This window comes from Artemia franciscana, chromosome 10, assembly GCF_032884065.1.
Source record: "Artemia franciscana chromosome 10, ASM3288406v1, whole genome shotgun sequence".
NCBI classification, from domain to species: Eukaryota; Metazoa; Arthropoda; class Branchiopoda; order Anostraca; family Artemiidae; genus Artemia; species Artemia franciscana.
In genome coordinates this window covers 4,271,105-4,296,055 of record NC_088872.1, presented here as the reverse complement: position 1 = coordinate 4,296,055, position 24,951 = coordinate 4,271,105, and the positions used below count along the sequence as shown (strand labels likewise).

Here is a 24,951-nt window from a genome sequence, read left to right as displayed (position 1 = left end):
TGCATTGATGTAAATGGAAGTTCTGTGAGTAATAAAAATATAGTAGCGAATCATTTTGATCAGTTTTATTCTCAAAATTGGATTATCTGTTCAAGAGAGTGCAAGATGTTACAGGAAAAATGTTCTCAGTGAGGAACCTCATGGTGACAGTGTTGAGTTCCAGTTTGAAAAGTATACAAATGATGAAGTGATTATGATAGTGAAAAATATAAAATCGAATTCTGCTGGGGTAGATGGCGTGAATCTCATAACTTTTTAAGCTGTTATGGCGTATATGCTACCATATATCTTATATATTATCAACCTATCTCTGGAAACAGGGACCCTTCCAGAAGCGCTAAAGCAAGCTAAAGTTACACCACATTATAATGGGGTGCCAGGTCAGATGCTGGTAATTGGAGACCGATTCCCATGCTGCCTCCATTTTCAAAAATTTTAGAAAAGTGATTCGTTGTCATCTATATGACTATCTCACGAAACATGACCTACTCAGTGACACCCAATTCGGGTTTAGAAGGGGTCGTTCAACTAGTCACGCTGACATTCATCTTGTTGACTTTATAAATAATTGTTTTGAAAAAGGTGAGACCCACCTAACAGTTTTGTAGTTTTGTAAGCAGCGCTTTTGTGCGGCCTATGATTATTAAAAATAATGTAAAAGTATTAAACTGTACGACAAAAACTTAGAGTAAAATTAAATTTCAAACTCGGTCTAATCAGGTTAACGAGGTAGAAATCAAATTTTTTCCAATATATTACTGAGAAAATTTTCAGTTCCTCCTCCTGAGGAACGAGAGACAGTAGAAAGTTGAGGGATTGCTCCCTTGATCATAAATAGGAAATTCTAATGACAAGTTTAAAGGAGGAACTCAATTGGAAGGAGGCTTACCTCCTATTCTCGCCTTTTGTTTACGGCAAAACACCTTCGTCAGCCCACTTAAAACAATATGGAAATTTCAAAATAACTATTTTAATCAAAATAGTCAAAAGATCCAAAATGTCCTTTTGGGGAGACGGGATTTTCGCTTGCCCAGGCCACCAGATAGCAAAGATTTTTGTTTCAGGCTTCATATTCAGTGCAATACAAGTATTTTAATAGGAAACCGTGTGTCTTCCTTGCGTTTTGATAACTAGGATATATCATATGCAAGGAATTCCTGTAGAAAGTTGGGAAATGGGTCTTTCGACACCAATCGAAAATTTCCAGTGCTATTTTTAGGTTCAAACGCAATTAGAAGGTAACCAATTTTTGTTTCCCCTGTTTCCTCTACAGCCCCAAATAGAACTGAATCAGAACTTAGAGGAGGACATTTTATCAAAAGCAATCAAGAGGTCCAAAGAGGTTCTTCCAGCAAAAATAGTTATGTGTGAAGTCCCATGGGAAATGGCATAAAAAGGTGTAATGGATTGTTTAAACCTAAGACTGAGAATCTATTCAACTAAAAATATAATAAAACTTTGTATCGTACTGTATAAAATAATGCAGATTATGAAACTCAATTGTCATAGTACTGTAAAATTAAGCTGAAATTTCTTTTTTTTAAACTCCCTTTAAGTTGGACAAAAAACGCTCTCTTTGAAATAGAGCCATTCGGGTATCCAAAAAGCAAAATCTTTCATGAAAAACTATACTTCACACGTATTTTGCTTCTTTTTTTCCCCGAAACGAAAAAGTTGAGTTGTGAACACTCTAGGTTTAGGGGAGGATTTGCTTGCGGGAGTTAACATTTTCAATATTTCTCTAGGAAGAAAATAATTCTCGATTTTAGCTTTCAATTTTCTAAATGATGAAAATGATTTCTCTTCTGAAGCAGAATGAAAATACGGTAATTTCATTAGTTTTTGCCAACAACTCAACATAAATTTACATACGAATGTTTGTCACGAGTATCCTCTTTTCCACATACATTTTTAATTCAAATTGTTTCTAATTTGTGTCTCCGAAGCTAATTAGAGCTGAATAATGATTAGGATGTAAATTAGCCCTTTTCTTGCTTGAAATGAGATAAAGAAAATATATGAATAAAAATATATTGATGAAAATTCAGGATTATTTTAGTGGTAGAAGAAGGCTTAAAAATTTTGGATTTTTTTCTTTTTCGGGACCAAAGGAACTAAAAAAAAACGTAATTGGAGCGCTCACATTTTCTTAATAAAAGTAAATTATTGAAATGCTGAAACGCAATGCAAACTACTCATTACATAAAAAAGCGTTTTTTTTTCAAGTATGAAAAAGAAGAAAAAAGGAACTGCAAGCGGTATAAAAAATGTTTTTTTTATATAAAATGTTTTTTTTATATAAAATGTTTTGCGGTATATAAAATATTTTTTTTCATATTTTTCTATTTATGGTAAAAAAAAGAAAATAAAGATGTCCAAATGCGTCTTACATTTAGAAGACAAGTCTGTTTTCAACTTGATTTGACTTGATAGATTTACCGGAATATTTTTGCTACCCCTATTAATTAATTATACAGTAATCAATAAATTCTAATTGATTTTAATTAATTAGATATTAATAAAGTAAACTAACATTATTTTTAATTAGAGGAAAAGAGTTGTTTTTGGCTGGTAATTAAATGGTAATATAATTGAAAACCAGCACTAAAAACTAAAACGAATAGGATTTGAACCATATATAAATAGGGCCACCCCCTCCTTGACCGCCTAATCTCTATGCTAAATTTTTATGATTCTTTAAAAATAACTCTTATTCTAATTCTAAAGCCCTCATGTTTGAGCAGTCGTACTTCTTAAAGAATTACAACGAAAAGTTAAAGTTTAACATAAGTAACAGGGGAAGAGCTATATATATGGTACTTTTTCTTTCGTTTTAAATTTAATGCTGCTTTTTATATTCATTTCAAAATTGTTTGTTCTTTAATTTCTGTCTCTTTGCAACATCAAACCTAGGGCACGCTAAACGTGAAAAGGGTTACCCCTTTTTATAGATAGTGGTTTTGGGGCTCCAATTCCTCTAGACTTTCGTTCTATAATTTTCCTAGCGATTGAACTACTTTTCGTAAGGATTTTGAGGTCTACTTCTAAAATAACGCGAAAGTCTAATCAGAATCTGTAATCATCTGAATGGTCTTCTATTTTTAGGAAAAATTAGAAGTTTTGCATGAAAGGTTTCTGTATACAATGATTTTTAGGCTCTTAATCATGTTGAATTTGATTTGATATTTTTTATCACGATCGCACTTCTTTTCAGGAGGGTTTCAGTCCTGTATCTGCAATTATATGTTTTGTTTATATGCTAATAACAATAACGATCAACTTTAAAGTAATACCTTTTGTACATTTAAAACCAGAATCAATAGTAAATTCTGTTCTGTCACATATTGTTGCTCGAACTCCCTTTTATGAATTTCAGTTTCCTTTGAATAGGACCACTATTTACATACAGTTTGTTACTACGAAGTGTTTGATCCAAGGATCTCTTAGACGTGAAGGAAGCTAATACTCCCTCTTTCAACCCATGTTTTTAACGGTCCAGTCTAATTGATACTTATATAATATACCTCCTACCGCTCAAGTTGTACATGTACTAACGTACTGTAAACCCACTTCATTCGTTAGTTTCTTTCTAATATAGCACGAGAAAATACTAAGAGAAGTGACAGAATAGATGGGAAATATTTAATTAGGGCTATAAATATGTACATTAGGAGGTGGGGGTAAAGTCTTTGGAAAGTGTGAAGTCAAAAAACAATTCTTACTTCGTAATATCAAAAGAATTGTAGCTAACAGATTTTGTATGCAGGCACGCTGTACTTTACCCCCACCTCTCCCTAAAGTAAAAATATGTAACCCAAATTTTTGTCTAATATATCATATTTTTATGATACTTAGTAGGACTAATCTAACTTCACTTACTGAGTGGTAGTGGGTATATCATAAAAGTAATGTCTGATTTCCGTGGGATAATACTTTAATAATAATATTTATCCCTGAAAAATGTAACCCGAAATATTTTCATAACTAACAGTTATCAATTAACTGTTTTCAACTATAGGGTTTTTTAATACTTCATATATATGGATCATCACCATTGACGCCAGCAGGGTCGCCAGAGTGGTTATACCCTTCAAGAAGCAAGAAGACATTAACCAATGGATATAAATAGGAAAATGAGATATATTCCCATTAAAACATTGGTGAAAACTAAGGTCTCGGTTGCACATGCCCACTCCTCCAAAAAATTTCCTGTTCTGTTCATGGTGCCCCCTCCTTCCACCTTTGTGCTGGTATGCATGTGAACATACTCTTTTACGTAACATATAAATGAAAATATAAAGGATTATCTGCATTGCACAGGACGCTGTCACCCAACAGCACCCATATTACAGTTGTAGTCCAAAAATATTCCCGGCAATCAAGAAGATTAAAATTAATTTCTACCGCCCTTCCAAACTCCTTCTATATTTATTCGAAGGCTCAAAGCCAATTAGAAGATTTGGGCACGAAAACAAATTTTTGACCCTTCAAGTACCTGGCAATTTTTCAATTTTCAATTTTTTTAAAGCAATTTTTCACCGGTTCTCCTCCATAATCGCTGCTGCTCAATTATATATACAAATTTTTCTTTTCATAACAAAAGAAACTGAAAATAGATGGGGAGTAAAACAGGGAGTATAGAGCAAGAAGTGTTAGCAGCCAAGGCAGGGAGAGCAAATATATGTTAATACTGGCTGATCACATTTACTTTGCATTATCCGAACAAAATTCGTAGAAACATTCCTGTCGAATCTGAGTAAGATCGGTATGGTATCAGTACTTCAAGCCACAACTTCAATCCTTGAAAAATGGTGACCCTTCAGTTGCCAATGCTCACCTGGCGCCAATCGCCAGTTAAAATCAACCATATGCAGCGTTTTAATTCTGGAGATACTCTTTTTTTGGTTAATCATGTTGTGTTTCCCTTTCTTCTGGAATCCTCAAGTTTCAATCTTCTGTGAGGAAAACAAAAGCAAGCTGGGAACAAAAATACAATTTGCCTCATAAGCTACCTGAAGCGGAAAAAATCCATAATGTGAAATTGTGGTAAATTTCTACATTGACGATACTTGGCTGCTAGCGACAGAATAAAAATTGCTTTCTGTCAGACCTTTTAGAATACTAAACTTAAAAAAAAACTAGTTCCGAAAAAATATTTTTCAACAAAAATTAAAGGGCCGTATTAAAGCCTAAGAAGAGTTAAAATAAAGTCTTGTAATAATTTAAGATTAAAACGACCAGCTATTATTATCAAAGAATAAATGAAACTCATAACAAACGGAAATAAAGCAAATGATTCTATCAAACAAAAAATGTAAAATAATTGATAAACGTGAAAACAAACAGAAATTAAAATTAATAACCAAGTCACACTTGAAACGAATATAAATTACTAGATACAGAAGTAAGGATAGTGCCCCCCCAGCCCCCAAATATTGCAAAGGCTATTGCGGCATTAGCATTGTATCGAAAGCTGTGAGTATATTGAAGTGTGTTGTTTAATTTTGTATAATATTGTAACTAATTCCAACAAATGGAACTTTTAATATCTAAAAATGGGAAAAAAACTAGGAAAAATAGACAGAATATTTAATATAGAATGACTATAAATCCAAGAAATCTTAGCAATCAAAGTTCCAGGATTTTATAGAATCTCTATTTTCAACTTTTTAGTTATGAAAGAAAATGTTAAAGTACATTTACTTTTCAGTAAAGTATAAATGAAGCAATACCATTTAGGGTTTTCAGGGACGGGGAGGGAGGAGTAGTAGCTCTAGTTTGAGGCAATTTCAATTCGTTTTAGTTTTGACTTGATAATCCATTTTAGCAAATATATAGCAAAGATCAAAGATCCATTAATAGCAAAATGAGTATTTTTTATTTTTTCAGGTTTTCTACTTAAAACACTATATATTAGGTTAAATTTACAAGTTTCATGAGACTTTCTGAGCGTTTGCTCTGATTGTATTCAATATAATTATTCCATGAATTCCGCTCACTTTGAAATCAAAGCTTGAACTAAGATTTTAATCCAACAACAGTCTCTAGATAATATACTCAAAAACATCCTCCAGCAAGGAGAATGGCATCACTATATATCAGAGGCATCACTCAGCTCTTTTTATTTCTGACTCTATAAACTCTTTATTTGTAACATTGGCGCGACCGTATGCGTGATTAGACGTAAAAATACGTATTTTGTTAATTAGGATGCATGTAACATCGTTTGACTGAGTTCATCATATCCTTCAAAATTCACTGACAGTTTCGACTTATCCTTAGAAGTTTCAAACCAATACATTCAACCGTTCTTATAATATTGTAGATATACTATTATGACAACCTTGTTGCATATAGTGTCTTTTGATTTAGTGCATTATCCTCCTAAACATTGCCTAAAAAATTCAACTTAACAGCCTTTAACTGTTCCTGAAACGTTGCAGATAAGCCCTTTTGACAACCTGGATACACAGCGTCTATTGATTTAGTTAAATGTCCCGCTAAATATATTCTGAAAGTTTCAACTTAATTTCCTTATCAGTTGTAAAGATAGTGGAGATATACCCCTTTGACAACCTGGATGCACTTAATATTTTCTGTTTATTTCCATGCCCCCCCCCCTTCTCAACACTCCCTGAAATTTTTCAACTTCAAAAACCTTAGCAATCCCTGGGATACAGCAGATATACCCTTTTGAAAACCTAAATGTACATAGCGTCTTCTGATTTAGTTAAACATGTCACTAAAAGTTCAGTGAGAGATTCAAATTGATACTTTTGGCCGTTCCTAGGAAATTGTAGTTACGACTTGGCTGCACAAAGTGTCTTTCGGTTTACTCTTGCCCATCTTTTAATTTTTGTTCGAATAAGCCCATTCACAATATTCGAGGACCATTGGGTCGATTCGATGACCCCTGGTGAAAACAAGAAACAACAAACAAACAAACACGCATCAGTGATATTTCTTCTGGCGAAACAAAAATCCATATTTTTGCATATAGATGCTTATAACCTCTACAGTAGGGATATTTGATGAGTTGAAACTGACCGTGTGATTTTTATTAACATTAAGTGAATTTTAAAGGGTCTTTGCTGCCTTTTTCGAAAATCAGGTGAATTTTCTCACGGTCGTAGCCTTCACAAGATAAGACTAAACTTAATGAAACATATATTTTTAGAATCTGCATAATAAGCCACTTCTTTCGTATATCTATTGGTATCAGAATTGTCATATAAATTCCAGTTTTAATGTCATATAAATTCCACTTAGTAGATTTCTATATTTTGAAAAATTACTACAATACCATATTTGAATAAAGAAATAAATTCAGATAAAAAGTTTTGATTTTCTTAACGTATCATTTTTTCAAGCGTCATTAAATTTATGCCCTTTTATATATATGCATTCTTATAAGGTGAATGGGGGTCATTATCATATTATAGATCATCATACTCAATTACAGAATTTCTGTGCTGAAAAATTTAATGAGATTGCCTCCTTTTGAATACCCTATTTACATCCAAGTTCCTCATTCTCTTTTGTAGTTCTTGGAACTAGCATGCATGAGCGACTCTAGTATCGTATCTTTATTATAATGTTTCTTCATGAAATGGAATTTATATGCGTAAATTGAAGTTAATTTAGGAGTAAACGACTTTAATCCTTGGGATCTTCGATGCTTTATTCACTAAATAAAAAAAAAACAAGTTTTTTTAACTGAAAGTAAGGAGCGATATTAAAACTTAAAACGTACAGAAATTACTCCGTACATGAAAGGAACTGTTCCCTCCTCAACACCCCACTTTTTACGCTGAAGTTTGACTCTGTCTCTCAAGTCTACTTTTTAAAACAGTAAATAAATTTAGCGTAAAGAGCGGGGCGTTGAGGAGGGAACAGTTCCTTTCATATAGGGAGTAATTTCTGTTCGTTTTAAGTTTTAAACTTAATTAAACTTATATATTTAAAATCAGATTTTTTTTATGTAGCTATTGTTGTAAAAATCCGTTTTTTAGAGTTTCGATTACTATTGAGCCGGGTCGCTCCTTACTACAGTTCGTTACCACGAACTGTTTGATAACAAATTTCCTTAACGAAAAGCGATAGCATACTGTCCATTTATGTTGAATAGTAAAATTGACAGAACGAAATAACTTTTAAATTTGAAAATATTACAATTGTCTGCTCCGCTACTAGAGTTTGTCTGCTATTTTTTTATAGTTTTTATGGCATATTTTGATTTTTTTGTGATTTTGAATTTTTGCGATTACATAAAACTTTGTTTATTCCATTGTAGTGTGCAACACAAGTGTCTGATATCCCATGGATAGTCCCGGTCCCTCAACTTTCTGAAAATTAAGTGACGTCTATATATATAAAAAAAACAACCTTGCATTTTACAAAATAAGCAAAATCTAATGAATGGCTTTCTTTTTGATTTTTAAATAAATATTTTATGGCCACGTTGTAGAATATTTGTTTGCACCAAGTGAAACCATATGACGCGGATTCAGACGAATAATACATTCTAAAACATTTTGTTTTACTGCACAAATATCCTAAAATATCCTAAAGCGGCTTGGCTTTCTTCTGTACCAAAACTATACCTCATTTTGTGTTTTAATTAAAGCTCTAATTTTTCATATTTTGCAAATAAAGGAACCTATAAAGAATCAGGCTATTGGACTAAATGTGTATATATATAACGCTGAAAGGTATTTCAGAGCCCACTGGTGTTTTGGAGCAGAATAGCTGACGTAAGGGCAATATATCTGCCACAGTTTCCATGCAGCTGAATCCCATTCAATTTATCCCTATTTCACTCAATACCATTAAACTCAACCCTCACACTTCCCAACCCACACCTGGTTTAAACCCCGTTTAACTGAACCCCCTTGCAAATCAGCCTACATTCAACTGAACCCTCGTGCATCTCAACCCCACGTAATCCAACATCGATTCAACCCAACCCCATGCAGCTCGATCTCATTTAGCTCAACCCCCGTGCAAATGAGCCCCATTTTACTCAACATCCTTTAAATCAACCTCCATGCAGCTCAACCCTCAATTGACTCAATCCCACTTAACTCGACCCCTAAGCAACTCAACCCCTACTCGATTCAACTGCTATTCAACTCAATTAGTGTTCAGATGAACATAACGTGTTACCAGTTACATGCACACACGAAGATTGAGTTGAACGGGATTAAGCTAAGTGGGGTTCAAGTTGAGCGGTATGTTTACCGCTTAAAAATTTGGTATGTTTAGTCTGTGTCTAAGAATCTTGGATCGTAATCCTATCAGACTAAAGAGAAGGAATTAATGCACCGCTTGATGATTGCATCACCTTCTTTACCAGTTCTTTATGGAAGAAACCCTGGAAGTATTAATTGTGAAGAAATTTTCCATGTGTTGTAGCCGGGATTAGCGAATCATACGAGCAGCGTCACTAGGAGTTTTTATAAACCAGAGTTGAGCGATCCTAGGATCGTTCCTAGGATACTAGGATCGTTAGGCTTTCCAATAAAACTCAGAATGTCTGTTAATTTTGCCTTTCTCTGACAGCCTCCTTAAGGTTGACATTGAGCCGTATTTTGTCTTTGCTTGAAATTGGTGTCTTTGCTATCTGATATTTTGACAGAGTTTGATATGAGCCATGTATACGCATCTGCAGCCTTTTAACTTTTTCGGGGAGAGCTTTCTTATTCTAAATAGCCAACTTACTCCGAAGACTATCTCATTCCCGTCCATTTTATTTTCAATAAACTATACATGCTTGATCAGTGATGAAATTTGAATGTTACCTCAGTCAATAAGAGTCACATGTTTACTTGCGTAATCTCAAGCTCTTAGCTCAAAAGATTCAAAGTAATTTGTAAAAACCAACAACCATGAACAAGAGGTCTACTTAGACCAAAGAAGGTGTTAAAGTCAACAATATGCTCAAGCCCATAAGACACATACAGATCATGCTGTCATAATCTCTGCAATCAGTGATTCTAGTTTGAAGCCATAATAGACGTTGCAATAAATGAAAGATGACATATTTGGGAGCCTTCTTCTCATATAATTGTAAGAGACTGCAAGGTGGCTGATTATCCAGTAATTTTAGAGACTGCACTTTATACCATTTATGACAGATGGGGGGCTCCCATTCACCTACAGTTCCCTTTGAGTCTTGATTATTTAAGCAAGTATATATATTGTAGCTATTTGGGTAAGCAGCACCGCCCCCTCCATCATAGTTAACACCGTCTTGAAACTTCGGATCTCGTCTGAGGAATGTTTATTCCAAAACGGTGGCCTTATTATTCAGTATCTCTTGGTTGAGATTAGCCTTGGCAATGTACAATATGGTCAGCTTGATTAGATTCTCAGCTATCTCCGGCTACCGTTAGAAGGTTCCTCTTGGTAGTCTTCGAATAAGCAGAAAGTTGTTTCGTGAAATTAGTCCGTACCGATGCTTATTTGCTTTCGATTTTCAAACCAGGTAAGCGGAAAACTCTGCAGATTAAATAACCCAGCATAACAATCAAAGAAGCACCCCAGGAGCCAGTACCTTCCCCGGATTAGAATCAGAGGGCATTCTTCAGATGAGAGCCGAAATACCTTTTTTTGGAATATCTTCATCAATGGAATGTGTCATGGTAAAGGTTCCCCTGGATCACTTTGGGGCGAAACGTTTCCAAAATAACTTTCCCTATCAATAAACATCCCACCGTAAGTGGGTTTTCGTACAAACATGAAGGGAGGCATCAAAGGCTAAAACAATCGAAAGATTATGTTACACCCTCCCTTAAGCACCTCATGCACCCTTGGGTGCCAGTGCAGACCTGAGTGTCCTTGAATCGAAATTTTAAGAAGCTATTCTAATAAAAAACGGTCGAAAGCTCCCTATAACTTCTGTCCAGGAGGTAAATAATTTCATAAAATCGTTTTGTTTTTACCAGAGGCGGGCTGTTGTCCCAGGGGCAAGGGTCCAAAAGTGTAGGAGCATATCAGTCGTAACAGAGGACTTATTGATAAAAAACTTAATCTTATTAATCTGATGAGCAGGGGCGCTCCTTTTAAAGATAAAACAATCGAAGGATTATGTTACACTCCCCCTTAAGAAACTCATGCACCCTTGGGTACCAGTGCAGACCTGAATGTCCTTGAATCGAGATTTTAAGATAGTTATTTTAATAAAAACAGTCGAAAGCTCCCTATAACTTTTGTCCAGGAGGTAAATAATTTCATAAAAAACGTTTTGTTTTTACTGGAGGTGGGCTGTTGCCCCAGGGGCAAGGGTCCAAAATTATAAACATATCTCAGTCATAACAACGGACTTATTCATAAAAAAAATTAATCTTATTAATCTGGTGAGCAGAGCGCATCCAGGGGAAAGGGCTCTGTTTGAATCTTCCCCTTCAAGATTTTGTCTGACTCGTGTAAAAGTAACAAAAATGCATGTAGACAAATTTTCGTTCCTCCGAAAAAAAATCATCAATACGACCCTGCTATTGATCGTAACGTTGATAATTACGTTGATTACGACTGCATGAAGTTTTTCCCTGAAGTTAGTTTTCCAGTTTTCAGTAAAGAGCAAATGACAATTTCACCGTTTGCTGTGTTTGACGGAGGGGGGGGGCGAAACCATACTCGTTTGTGGTAAAAGGATCGACATAAAATGTTTGAGACATCTTATTTGGTTTTGATAAGTAACATTTTCTTGACATAAAAGTTTTGACATTTAATTGAGTTTTACTTAAGCTCAATTAGTCTAATTGATTTTTCGAAAAAATCATGAAAAATAGAATCTTATTTCTGTCAATGTTTTCTGCCTTGTAAAACAATTTCTTTCAAATGTGTTGAAATACCAATTGACCAAAAAACCTTCCTATTTGAACAATCTGTTTATTTTCCAAGCTAAAAAAATATTTTATTCTTTTGGGAGGGGAGGGGGAGTGCAAAAGCACACCCACTTGTGTTTATTCCTCTCCTTTTTTGGATAGTTTTTGGATACTCATTAGAAGCATCTATTTTGAGTTTAGTATCTTATTTAAGTTGTTTAATGCCGGTTTTTAGTTTCAATTTTAATCTAACTTTTTCTTAAGAAAATTCATTTTTATATTTAATTTAACAGAACTATCGGCCCAGTCTCATCGCATAGTCACTGGCTGCCATAAAAAAGCTATCCTCTGGTACAAAGGTACCCAAATTTGAATGAGTATTGAATAGGTATACAAGGAGAATATCAGGACTTAACAAGATAAAATCTGCTACAAAATTGCAAAAAGAAGGTGTTGCTATGATTACAATTTTTCTTTCTAGACAAGTGTAAGCATGGTTAAAAAACCAGAAGTTCCATATTTTTGTGAATTTAAACCTTTTAATATCGGGTTAGGTGGTAAGAGGGTGGTCACCATTACCTCCACAAGTAATCTTGGCTAAGAAAACCTAAATTAGTGCAAATTGTGTTCATTTTCAATTTGAATTATTGTAAAAATGATATCTTTTTCTCCTGCAATATTTGGATTTCCTTACACATTTCCTTCCATAGTTAGCAGTTCAATTATATCCCAAGCCAAAAAGGATCTTGACAAAAATGAAAATGATGATCAGAATCAACATACTTCAAATATTAAAGAAGAATGTTTCCTGGCGATATCCCAAAAAGAGGTCAATTAATGCTATTCAAGTAGGTCTTAAAATGCCTTTTGGCAAAGCAACCAAAACATAAGAAGGGATCTTACCTCAGTAGTTTCCAAGTGACATTTGTGTGTCCCAACAAAGGCGGGGACAGCATCCGTTACAGTTAGCCTCCCACTGGTACTGACAGGCTGGTCACATTGATGAATGTCCAAATTGGACAAGTTCACATCTGCAACCAATAGTCCATTCAAACTAGAAAGGAGAATCAGGTATATTTTGTATTCGGTCAAAATAGTATCCAGAGTGTCACCTACTTTCTGCTACTTGCTGTAGATCTCAAAATGGCACGTGTTCTACACAGTTCTGCCACACATGGCATATTTCAGCCACGGTTGACACAGTTCCCACAACGGTTTGCATAATTCATCCACGCTTGGCAAACTTTTGCCATGTTCGGCTCATGCAACCTGATCTATATTATTTATTAAATAAAAAAAAACAAGTTTTTGAAATGAAAGTAAGGAGCGACATTAAAACTTAAAACGAACAGAAATTACTCCGTATATGAAAGGGGCTTTTCCTCCTCGACACCCCGCTCTTTGCGCTAAAGTTTTTTATTGTTTTAAAAAGAAGAGTTGCGAGAAAGAATCAGACTTTAGCGCAAGGAGCGGGGTGTCGAGGAGGAAAAGCCCCTTTCATATATGGAGTAATTTCTGTTCGTTTTAAGTTTTAATGTCGCTCCTTACTTTCATTTCAAAAACTAGTTTTTTTTATTTAATTTCTGAAAGTTTTTGAATTAATGCATGTCTGATTTTGGCTCTCCGTACATAAATTATTAAAATGAAATTTGCATATTAATTCTTTTTTTGGCTAAATGGCTTTCTCTTAGTTTTGATCAGAGGATTTTGAGAAATAAGGGGTGGGGAAGGAGGCGTAGTTGCCCTCCAATTTTTCGGTTACTTAAAAAGGCAACTAGATCTTTTAATTTTTAACGAACGTTTTTATTAGTAAAAAATATACGTAACTTAAGAATTAACTTACGTAACAAACTTTTATATTCTTATATTTTTAATTATATATATGAGGGGGTTGGTCCCATTGTTAATACCTCGCTCTTCACATTAAATCTTGTTCTGTCCCAATTCTTTAAGAATGACTCCTGAATCAGAAAGGTCGTAGAATAAATAGTTGAAATTACTTAAATTTTTTTTAGCATAAAGAGCGAAGTATTTATCTCCTCCTAAATACCTCGCTCTTTATGCTAAAGTATTTTTAGAACCCCTCATATGCGTAATAATCTCTGTTCGTTTTAAGTTTTAATGCTTCTCCCTACTTTCAATTGAAAAAACTTTTCATTGAATTTCTCTTCCCCCATGAAATATTCCTCCAAGGAAAGATCCTTCCATATAGCCCCCTCCCCTGAATCCCACACCCAAACCAAAAAATCCCCCTGATAACGTCGGTACACTTCCCAGTAACCATTACTGTATGTATACATTAGTCAAAGTTTGTAACTTGCAGCCCCTCCCCCAGGGACTCTGGGGGGTAAGTCATCCCCAAAGACATAGTTCTTATGGTTTTCGACTATGAGGAACAAAATGGCTATCTCAAAATTTTGATCCGTTGACTTGGGAAGAAATGAGCGCGGGAGGGGGCCTAGGTGCCCTCCAATTTTTTTGGTCACTTTAAAAGGGCACTAGAACTTTTCAATTCCGTTAGAATGAGCCCTCTTGCAACACTCTAGGACCACTTGGTCGATACGATGACCCCTGGAAAAAAAAAAAAAAAAAAATAAATAAATAAACCGGCACCCGTGATTTGTCTTCTGGCAAAAAATACGAAATTCCACATTTTTTTTAGATTGGACCTTGTAATTTTTTCTGTAGGATTTTCTGATACGCTGAATGCGATGGTGTGGTTTTCGTTAAAATCCTATGACTTTTAGGGGGTGTTACCCCCTATTTTCCAAAATAAGGCAAATATTCTCAGGCTCGTAACTTTTGATGACAAAGACTAAATTTGATGAGACTTATATATTTAAAATCAGCATAAAAATCCGATTCTTTTGATATATCTTTTAGCATCGAAATTCCGTTTTTTAGAGTTTCGTTTACTATTGAGCCGGGTCGCTCCTTACTACAGTTCGTTTCCACGAACTGTTTGATGAAAGTTGGCAACCACTAATTGTAACCCATCCCTTTGTTACCAAATGCTGTGATTTGAGACAAAGTGCAACCGAAACGCGTTTCTTTGACGAAAAAAACGCACTAAAATTCTTGAAAAAATCGCACGCAACTACCTTTATCTTATTATACAGAAGATAAATTTCAATCGATTTGCTGGTATTATTATTATGAAGAAGTAAAAAAATGGTAACAAACAGACTATAGCCCAGAAGCAACTGAACGATCAACTATCAATGGATCACTGAGCATGTTTTCTCGCATGCGTCGAAAAATGTCATTACGTACGGATTTCAGTTTTTCGTAAAAAGGCTGGTAAAAAGTGATCTGCAATCTACAAAATTGCTGTATTCTTCCGTAAATGCAGTGCGTGGGAACTACAGATATCTCAGTTCTTCTTTGTACGAGTTTATTTTTTTAGGCTAGTTTTGTTTTCTTCCTTTTACTCTCGTTGATATTGAAAAAACTCATTCACCAAACTATCAGCACCTGGGACATTATTATTTTTTTCGTTTTGGCGCTGTCACTAATTCTTCCTCATAAAGTAAATCTTCCTTCATATCCAAGGTGTCACAAACCTTTTCATTTTTCGTATATCTTTTCCTGTAACACAGATGTGAAGCGAAAATTTTGTACATTCTTTACATTGTCTTATTAAAACTTACATTCGTTTATCAACTGGTTCCACTTCATTACATTCCATTTTACTTACAATTGGGGATGCCTCATTGAAGTTGCAAATAAACTAGTAAGCCATTACTTGTTCTGTTTCTCATCAGCGTTTTTTTCCCTAATTAGATTTTGAAAAATATCCATCATTGAAAAACGCCTTCTTTTGTATTTTCATTCAAAAAAAAAGAAAAAAAAATCAAAATTGCCCACCACACCATTTTCTCATTCGGTAAATCATTCATTCAGTCAATCATTCATCAATCAATCATATTCAGTAAACATCTAATGAATAAAGCAAAAACATATTTTGCTTTATTGCAAAATAAAGCAAAATTATATTGCAAAATTTATTGCAAAATTATATATTTTGTATGATGCTTCAATAGACTGATCATGATTAGGGCCAAAGAAAACGATACTTATGCATCGACTTAATGAAAACATTTTGGAAAAGTCTAAATATGTTTTCAGAGCCTACCTACTTATCTTCATACATGCTTTTTATCTTTAGTTGTTTCAGCAAACATTTAGCAGAAAAAATAAAGAAGGCGAGTAACCAAAGGTCAACCAAAGTCACCAAAGGTCACGAAAGATATTCATTCAAATTGGAATCGAAAAATATTTGTTTTTAAACAGTTACCAGTTTACTTTTTACGCTGGGGGGATGGCTATTTGAATTTTCGTTTTTCATCTATTGCCTGTCTTGTTCATCATCGACTTTTTATTCTTCCTTTTTTCCCTCTCCTATTTTGATTTCTTTTCCTTCAGATTCATTTCATTGTTTTTCATTTGATTTTTTTCAGCATATATTTTTTGTTATTTGATTTATTCGGGGGGGGGGGGGGGTTACATCATTACAATGGTTTTTCAAGCCTTAAATCATTGAAAAGAGCTTAAAAGGTATTTACCAAAAAATTGGAAGTGTACCTTCAGGAAAAGGATATTATTACTCTAAAAGATCTTAGCAGAAGGGAGTTAAGGGCTAGAAAACAGTATTTTTATACCAAACTACCTAAACATTGATATATTTTTCCCGATTTTCTATGGGTATATCCTCCCACTGATATCTTAGGGTAGAGGTGTGGAGTTTAGATTTCTCCATGGGTACTCAAACCTGCTGGCAAAATACTTCAACAGACTTTTCAGAAAATTTCAGAGCAGAGCCCTAAGTCTTCTCTTTTAGGGAAAATGTCCCTCCCAGGCTACATTCTTGAGGGTTCTTAATCCCTTACGAACTGTTCCATAAGAAATTTTACTACTTCTATGGTGATTTTAATTATATTACAAAGTTTTATACCAGGTGAATGTGATTTCTTATATAAGTGTTTCCTTTCACAACGTGGAGTCATATTACAGTTGCTATCCAAGAATAATACTGTGGCTCCCCATTTTTAAGTGCAGATCACGGCTGTAGCCAGGATATTGCAGTCCTTAATTTCTTCATAGAATCCAAAGCTTATTTAGAAACTAAATATGATTTGGACTTCTTCCAGGCGAGCTTCCATAAATGAAAGAACTGATCTCTTAGAAACTAGGGAAATATTTGAAAATAGAAGGAATAACAGGAACGTGAAATATATATTATTGTGATTATGGAAAAAGAATAAATAAGTGACATTTTAAAATTTTGATCAGTATATGGGGCCACAAAGGTTATTGAAAGAGCAGTTGGGCCCCTCAAAAACAAGTTTCTAAGATCATTTATTCTATTTGACGAGTACAAGGTGAAAGGACTTATTGGAGAAACATGGCTTTTTCATAAGTCAACTATGTTATGTTGACAATAGTGAACTGGATCGTCATATCAATTTGCTTCTGATAAAGCCGCGTAAATCAAGAAAAAGGGCTGTTTTAAATTTTCGATCTGTATTTGGGGCCGATAGGGCATTGGAAAGTAGTTGGTCCTTTCGAAACATTCTAAAATCACTCATGGTATATGACGAGTTCGGAGGAAAGAATACTTGTCTGTTCCTTTGTTACAAAAACTTGATGTCAGATTCAGGTTATTGCTTTTCTTTTTGGGAAAATATTACTAGTATCTCAAGTCTTTTAAGTCTAAGTAGTATTAATATTATCTTATTGATGGCTGCAAAAACTAATTGCTTACTCCTGGAAAAAAACATCCAAAAATTTGTTAGCCCCCTCCACCCGAATATGTATGCATGCAACCCAATAAGGAATACTATGCGTAAACAATGAGCAAATTTTATGATTGAAATACCTTTCCCCTGAGACTGTCGGCGTCTTGTTATACCAAAGTCATAGTTTTTGGGCCTTTCAACTATGATGAACAAAATAGCTATCTCAAAATTTAGATCAGGCGATTTTAGGAAAAAAGGGGCGGGGAAGGGGCATAGTTGCCCTCCATATTTTTGGTGACTTAAAAAAGGCACTATAACTTTTAATTTCCGTTTGAATGAGCTATCCTCCAATATTCTAGGACCACTGGGTCAACACTATCGCCCCTGGGAAAAAACAAACAAATGAACATGCATCCGTGATGTTTCTTCTGACAAAAAATACAAAATTCCACATTTTTGCAGGTAGGAGCTTGAAACCTATTCAGTAGGATTTTCTGATACTCTTAACCTGATGGTATGATTTTCATTAAGATCACTTAAGGGGTGGTTCTCCCTTTTTTTTGAAAATCATGAAAACTTTCTCAAGCTTGTAACCTTTGATGAGTAAAGGTAAATTCAGCGTAAGAAACCGATTCTGTGATATATCTATTGGTATCAAAATCCTGTTTTTTTTTGGAATTTCAGTTACTATTGAGCCGGGTCACTCCTTAATTACAGTTCATTACCACGATCTGTTTTAAAAGTTTTAAAGAACGATTTATTCAAATTTCTGAAGTAAAACTAATGGAACAAAACAGCATTTAAATTTAAAAAAAATTTTAATTCATCTTTAACATTAATTGCATTTATTTAGCGATTTGGGGTTAACTAAAAATAGGGTCTGACAATTGCTAAGGACAATTTGCTGATGGTTAATTCGTCTTTTTAATAAATACAAATTTAAAAATCATCTTATTTAAAATTATTTTTATTAGCAGGCTTGTTTGAATCGTAATGTAGGCCTATAGGGAATATTTGAAGTAAGAAGCTTACACATTAGCTCGTGTTCAGATTCTCTAATGTGCTATGAAAACATCTGGGGGGGGGGGAAGGAGGTTATACTCTTGTAATAAGTAAAGAATATATTACACTTTTGCTTTGAGTTGCATATAAGTATAGGTGTTTTTTTTTTAATTAATCAATCAAATAGTATTTTACAGGAATAATTTTAAAGGAATGGTTACAGCGATAGCTGCAATCAAACAGTTCGTGGTAACGAACTAAAGTAAGGACCGACCCTGCTCAATAGTAACCAAAACTCCAAAAAACAGAATTTTAATACCAATAGTTACATCAAAAGAATCGCATTTTCATGCTGATTTTGAATATATATTTCATCAAGTTTAGTATTACCCATCAGAAGTTAAGAGCCTGAGAAAATTTGCCCTGTTTTCATAAAATGGGGAAAACACCCCCTAAAAGTCATAGACTCTTAATGAAGATCACACCATCAAATTTAGCGTATTGGAGGACCCTACTGTGGAAGTTTCAAGCCCCTAACTGCATAAATGTGGTATCTTTTATTTAGTACCAGAAGGAACATTAAAGATGCGTGTTTATTTGTTTTTTCTTCCCAGTGGTGATCATATCGACCCAGTGGTCCTACAATGTCGTGAGAGGACTTATATTAATGAAAATTAAAACTTCTAGTGCCCTTTTTAGGTGATTAAAAAAATTGGAGGGCAACTAGGCCCCCTCCCACGCACATTATTTTCCCAAAGTCACCGGATCAAAATTCTGAGATAGCCATTTTGTTCGACGTTAGATTCAACGTATCAGAGAATTCAAGCTCCTGTCTACAAAAATGTGAAATTTTTCATTTTTTGCCAGAAGACAGATCACGGATGCGTGTTTATTTGTTTGTATGTTTTTTTTTCCAGGGGTGATGGTCCTAGAAAATCGCGAGAGGGCTCGTTCTATTGGAAATTAAAAGTTCTAGTGCCCTTTTTAAGTGATGAAAAAATTGGAGGGCACCTATGCCCCCTCCCTCGATAATTTTTTCCTAAATTCACCTGATTAAAATTCTAAGATGGCCGCTCTGTTCAGCATAGTCAAAAGACCTAATAACTATTTTTGGGGGACAACTTACGCCCCCACAGTCCCCATGGGAGGGGCTGCAAGTTACAAACTTTGACCAGTGTTTACATATAGTAATGGTTATTGGGAAGTGTACAGACGTTTCCAGTTTTTTTTGTGGTTGGGGGGGGATTGAGGGATGGGGTTACGTGGTATGATCTTTCCATGGAGGAATTGGTCATGGGGGAAGAAAATTTCCATGAAGGGGGCGCAGGATTTCTAGCATTAATAAAAAAACAATGAAAAAATAAATGTAAAAAAGTTTTTTCAACTGAAAGTAAGGAGCAGCATTAAAACTTAAATCGAATAGAAACTGTTACGCATATGAGGGGCTCACCTCCTCCTAATACGTCGCTCTTTATGCTAAAGTATATTTGGTAATTTTAACTACTTATTCTATGGCCTTTGTGATTCAGGGGTCATTCTTAAGGAAATAGGACAAAATTTAAGCTTTAGCGTAAAGAGCGAGGCATTGACAAGGGGGTGAATCCCCTCATATACGTGATAGAAACATACAAATTAATAGTTAATATTTGCAGATCAGCTACAAATGGTAATTTTTCTCACCAAATATTTTTTTTTTAACGCTATGTTAACTTTTCGTTACTATGGGTTGTGGATCGCTCTTTACTAGATTAAATAAAAAAGCAAGTTTTTTTTTTACTGAAATTAAGGAGCGACATTAAAACTTAAAACGAACAGAAATTACTCCGTATATGAAAGGGGCTATTCCCTCCTCAACGATCTGTTTTTTACGCTAAAGTTTTTTCTGTTTCAAAAAGTAAAGTTGAGAAAAACAGTCGAAATTCAGCGTAAAGAGCAAGACACTGAGGAGGGAACAGCCTCTTTCATACACAAAGCAATTTCTGCCCGTTTTAAGTTTTAATGTCGCTCCTTACTAGTAGCGTATATTACAAAAAGAGCAAAAAAGGAAACGTTTTTTGACTGAAGTGAAGAGCGAAGATGAAACTTAAAACGGAAAAGAATTATTACTTTGCAGATTTAAAAGATAATTCTAAAATATTAGGTCGAATGAACTGACTCGTGATATCTCCTAATATCTTTAGAACTGTAAAAACTAGAACCTTACTAAAAACTGAGCTTGTTTGGATTTTTTGGGGAATGGGGAATTACACTCAAAGTTATCGACAGCTTGGTCACTGAAAGAGTACAGAGAGATTTATACCTAGTCGTTGTTTTATGCATGATACTCATAGAATTTCCCACTTCTAAGAGAGCATCTTTTTTGGATCGGTTTTGTTTTCTGTAAAGTAATAGGTTTTAGAATTCTAAAAACAATGGAAAATGTCACGAATCAGTTTTTTTTAGCTAATTTTGAAGATATTTTTTTGCAATTGGCGAAGCAATAATGTTTGTTCGTTTGAAGTTTCAACTTAGCGCTTCACTTCCGTAAGAAAAACTTTGTTTTTAAGTTAATTAATAATTAATCAATTCACTAACAACTATCAATTATTTATTATTCATTGTTACGTATCAAAATATAATGTAACATAAAAAATATAATATAATGTAATAATTATAATTTTTTTGCCCAACGTATTCAGATATCTACTTATACAAAGTGAGCATACAAGATCTAAGAAGTTTATATTTTGGATCATATATTAGTCGCTATATTATACTTCAGCAACACTTGGTTGGGATAAGCGTGATATATAGGCTATTGAATTTTGACTCGCAGTTACCTAGCAGTTTGTATCACTTATCGGGAATAGTGCTCTAATAAAGCAGTAGTTACCTGGAAATAACCGTATCTTGAGAGACTTGTCTTTTAATCAAAATTTACTTTATTACCAGTGGGAAGTTTTATGTTGTAAGGCTGTCCTAACTTCCATTTTTTTATAGCTAGTAGAAGGTAATTATTCTACACAGGTTTATAAAGTTAGGTTGCACTTCTCACTTTGACTTTTTGTCCTAATTCTTTGGGGAGACTTCTCAAAGACAAGAGCCGTCGATTTTGAATGGGAAGTATTTTCGAAGAATTTTAAGACTTTATCTTAAAGAGCAAGGAATGAGGAAGGGCAGCGCCCTCATATACAGAATAATTCCTCTTCGTCTTAAGTTTTAATGTTGCTCCATATTCCCAGTTGAAAAAACTTGTTTTTTTTTTAAATTTAAACCCTTTGTATGAATCATATATTCTGTTACCAAACATGGATGCCCAATTTTTGTAAAAACTCCTAAAACCGTACTGGTACCACTTCAGGGGATCCAAAATAAGGGTGAGTTATAGCACCGACTGTGGACCTTTACAAATTTGAAGGGACAGATAGAAGGATTTATTCAAAGTTTACCCAATAGTAATTTTCAACCAAAAAAAAAAAAACAAAAAAAAAACAAAAAAACAAAAAAAACATCATCATGTTCCTCTGACAGGCCTTATGAGTGGGAATGTGCGGGAGAAAAAAAATCCAAGAACCACAAACAAAAACAGAAAACACATACTACGAAAAAAAGAAATAGTAAACTAACCCCTATTACTATTTACCCACCGAAAATACAAGTCAGAGCAAAGTATGATGAACAATAAACAATAAAAGGTTAATTCTGAAGCTGGATATCCACCGTATGGTGTCATTCATAAAAAAAAAAAATTCGGGGAGAAATTTAGAGGCATCAACACAATTTAGCTGTTTCTACAATCACCTCTTCATGAGCTTTCTCAACTTGCACCACCATTTGCCAATACGGCAAACACGCACAAACACGGTAAGGTTGAACCACCTACAAGAAGCTCCACAAGATCTTGAAGATCAGTTCTGTTCATTGACTAACTGTAGTATACGATTATTCTTTGGCTCTGTACATATTATTGGCTCTGTACATATTATTCTTTGGCTCTATATTATTCTTTGGCTCTGTACAACAATAGATCTCCTTATTGAATGATCTGCCAAGAAAAGTAATCCCTGATAACCGCAACTTGATAAGAGCCACTGCACTAGCGTTTAGTTGGTAAAGAGCCATATGGATCTCAGATTTCATATTTCCTGGCCCATTTTGTATAAAAGGCATAGCCCCTTAAAAGTAGAGGGGGGTCATTTGATTAGAAATTTGAAAGCTCTAGTGTCTTAGTGTTTTAAGTTTCTTACTGTTTAGTGTTTTAGTGTTGTCTAGTGTTTTAAGAATCAAAAGTGCGTGGAAGGTAGCCATCCCTCTTCTGTGCCATGATATCAGGAATATCGGCCACAAAAATTGGTTGGAACTCTAGAACTCAACCAAAATTTATGGGAAATAACAGCTAGTATTTTAATAGATTTTCGAATTTTGAAAATGAATTTTACATATTCAGGACCCCCATAATAATTGATTTTTCTCAATGTGATGAAGTATAACTAAGAAAGAATTTTTACTTTTCATGGTGCTTTATTCAACAAATCATTATGTTTATTTTCCTTGTAATAACAAGCGGAGATGATTTTGAAGTAACTGTGACAAGTCATTTAGGAAATTCATCAATATGGTAAATTCTTATTAAAATTTACTATTGCTAGCTTTTCTAATTCCACAGATATCTCTTATAAGAAAATATCCAAAGACTATCTGTCTTTTGGTTGGCTACTAGAATCATAATCATTATCTTTCATTGTAGAACGAGGCATAAATCATCAAGACTTGGACTCTACGGTGTTGGAGAATATTATTCCAGAGACTTTTGACGGACCACTAAAAGGACTATTTGGAAGATGAAAGGACTATCTTGATTATTTCCTTCTGAAATTAATCATATTTGATAGATAAATTTTGCAGTCTTAACATATGGGCTCCATTTGTTTTGCTGTTAGCTCTTTTTTTTAATTTATTTATTTATTTTTGATTTTTTTTTGCTGAAGAAATTTAATAAAAATTCAAACAATTTCTACCACGATGTTCTATAACAATAATAATGGATACATCACAAAAAATCCATTTTAGGGACTTTTTGTTTACCTTGGAAAGTAGTTGACCTTAGTAAATGAAACTCTCAGGATGACCTCATGCTTATGACCTCATGCTTCCCATTAATGACCTCATGCTTATGACCCCATATTAATGACCTCATGCTTCCCATGAGGTCATTAATGATCTAAGGAGAAGGTATTTTGAAAGACACACCTCTGCTTCTTCTCTCTTCAAAGGGTAATTACCTTCAATAACCTTTTAATCTCTGTTTTGTAAATGTAAAACCTGGCAAAATAGACTTTCTGCTCAAATGAGGGACTACAAAAAAGGGTGCTTGTATGTCACAGTAACCAAAACAAAGAAGGAAATTTAGGTTCACAAGGGAAGGAAACCTAGTAAAATATACCAAGATATGATGAAAATATCATATCTTACTAACAAATTATGGAAACTACAACAGAGAATTGTGAAAGGCAGTCCGCCTAGAACATATTATATATATATATATATATATATATATATATATATATATATATATATATATATATATATATATATATATATATATAATGTGTGTGTGTGTATATATAAAGTGTGCATTCTCCTGATGAGCCCTCGTGTTGGATGGTTGCCTTTGAATTACTTGTCCTATTTATTGTTTTTAATATTCGGTATATGACGACTTACACTTACTTACGACACAACTGCCTGTTCATGGATTATTCTTTGTGGTTGATTGCGTATGGCTATGCTGTCTGACCTATGTAATTGGATGGATGAGCAAGATTAATGCCTCTTTCAAGTACTGATCTACTTACATTACTAAAGTAAGAAAAAGGTATTATACATATATATATATATATATATATATATATATATATATATATATATATATATATATATATATATATATATATATATATATATATATATATATAATATATATATATATATGTATATATATATATATATATATATATATATATATATATATATATATATATATATATATATATATATATATACTGACGACACGACTGCCTGTCCATGGATTATTCTTTATGGTTGATTAAATAAAAAAAAACTAATTTTTTTAGCTGAAAGTAAGGAGCGACATTAAAACTTAAAACGAACAGAAATTACTCCGTATATGAAATGGGTTGTCCCCTCCGCAATCCCTCGCTCTTTACGCTAAAGCTTTTAATTTTTTTTAAAAGTAGAATTGTGGCAAAGAGTCAAACTTTAGCGTAAAGAGCGAGGGATTGCGGAGGGGACAACCCATTTCATATACGGAGTAATTTCTGTTCGTTTTAAGTTTTAATGTCGCTCCTTACTTTCAGCTAAAAAAATTAGTTTTTTTTATTTAA

The 24,951-nt window shown here is 34.0% G+C and overlaps 1 protein-coding gene across 1 annotated transcript in view; it reads right to left on the bottom strand.

Annotated features, from left to right (window-relative positions):
* The window catches only part of LOC136031680 (probable G-protein coupled receptor CG31760), a 342,470-nt gene that overhangs the window by 229,744 nt on the left and 87,775 nt on the right, over window positions 1-24,951 (bottom strand). The window contains exon 5 of the mRNA XM_065711357.1: window positions 12,732-12,882. Coding sequence (XP_065567429.1) covers window positions 12,732-12,882 — 151 coding nt within the window. The remainder of the gene's footprint in view (window positions 1-12,731; window positions 12,883-24,951) is intronic.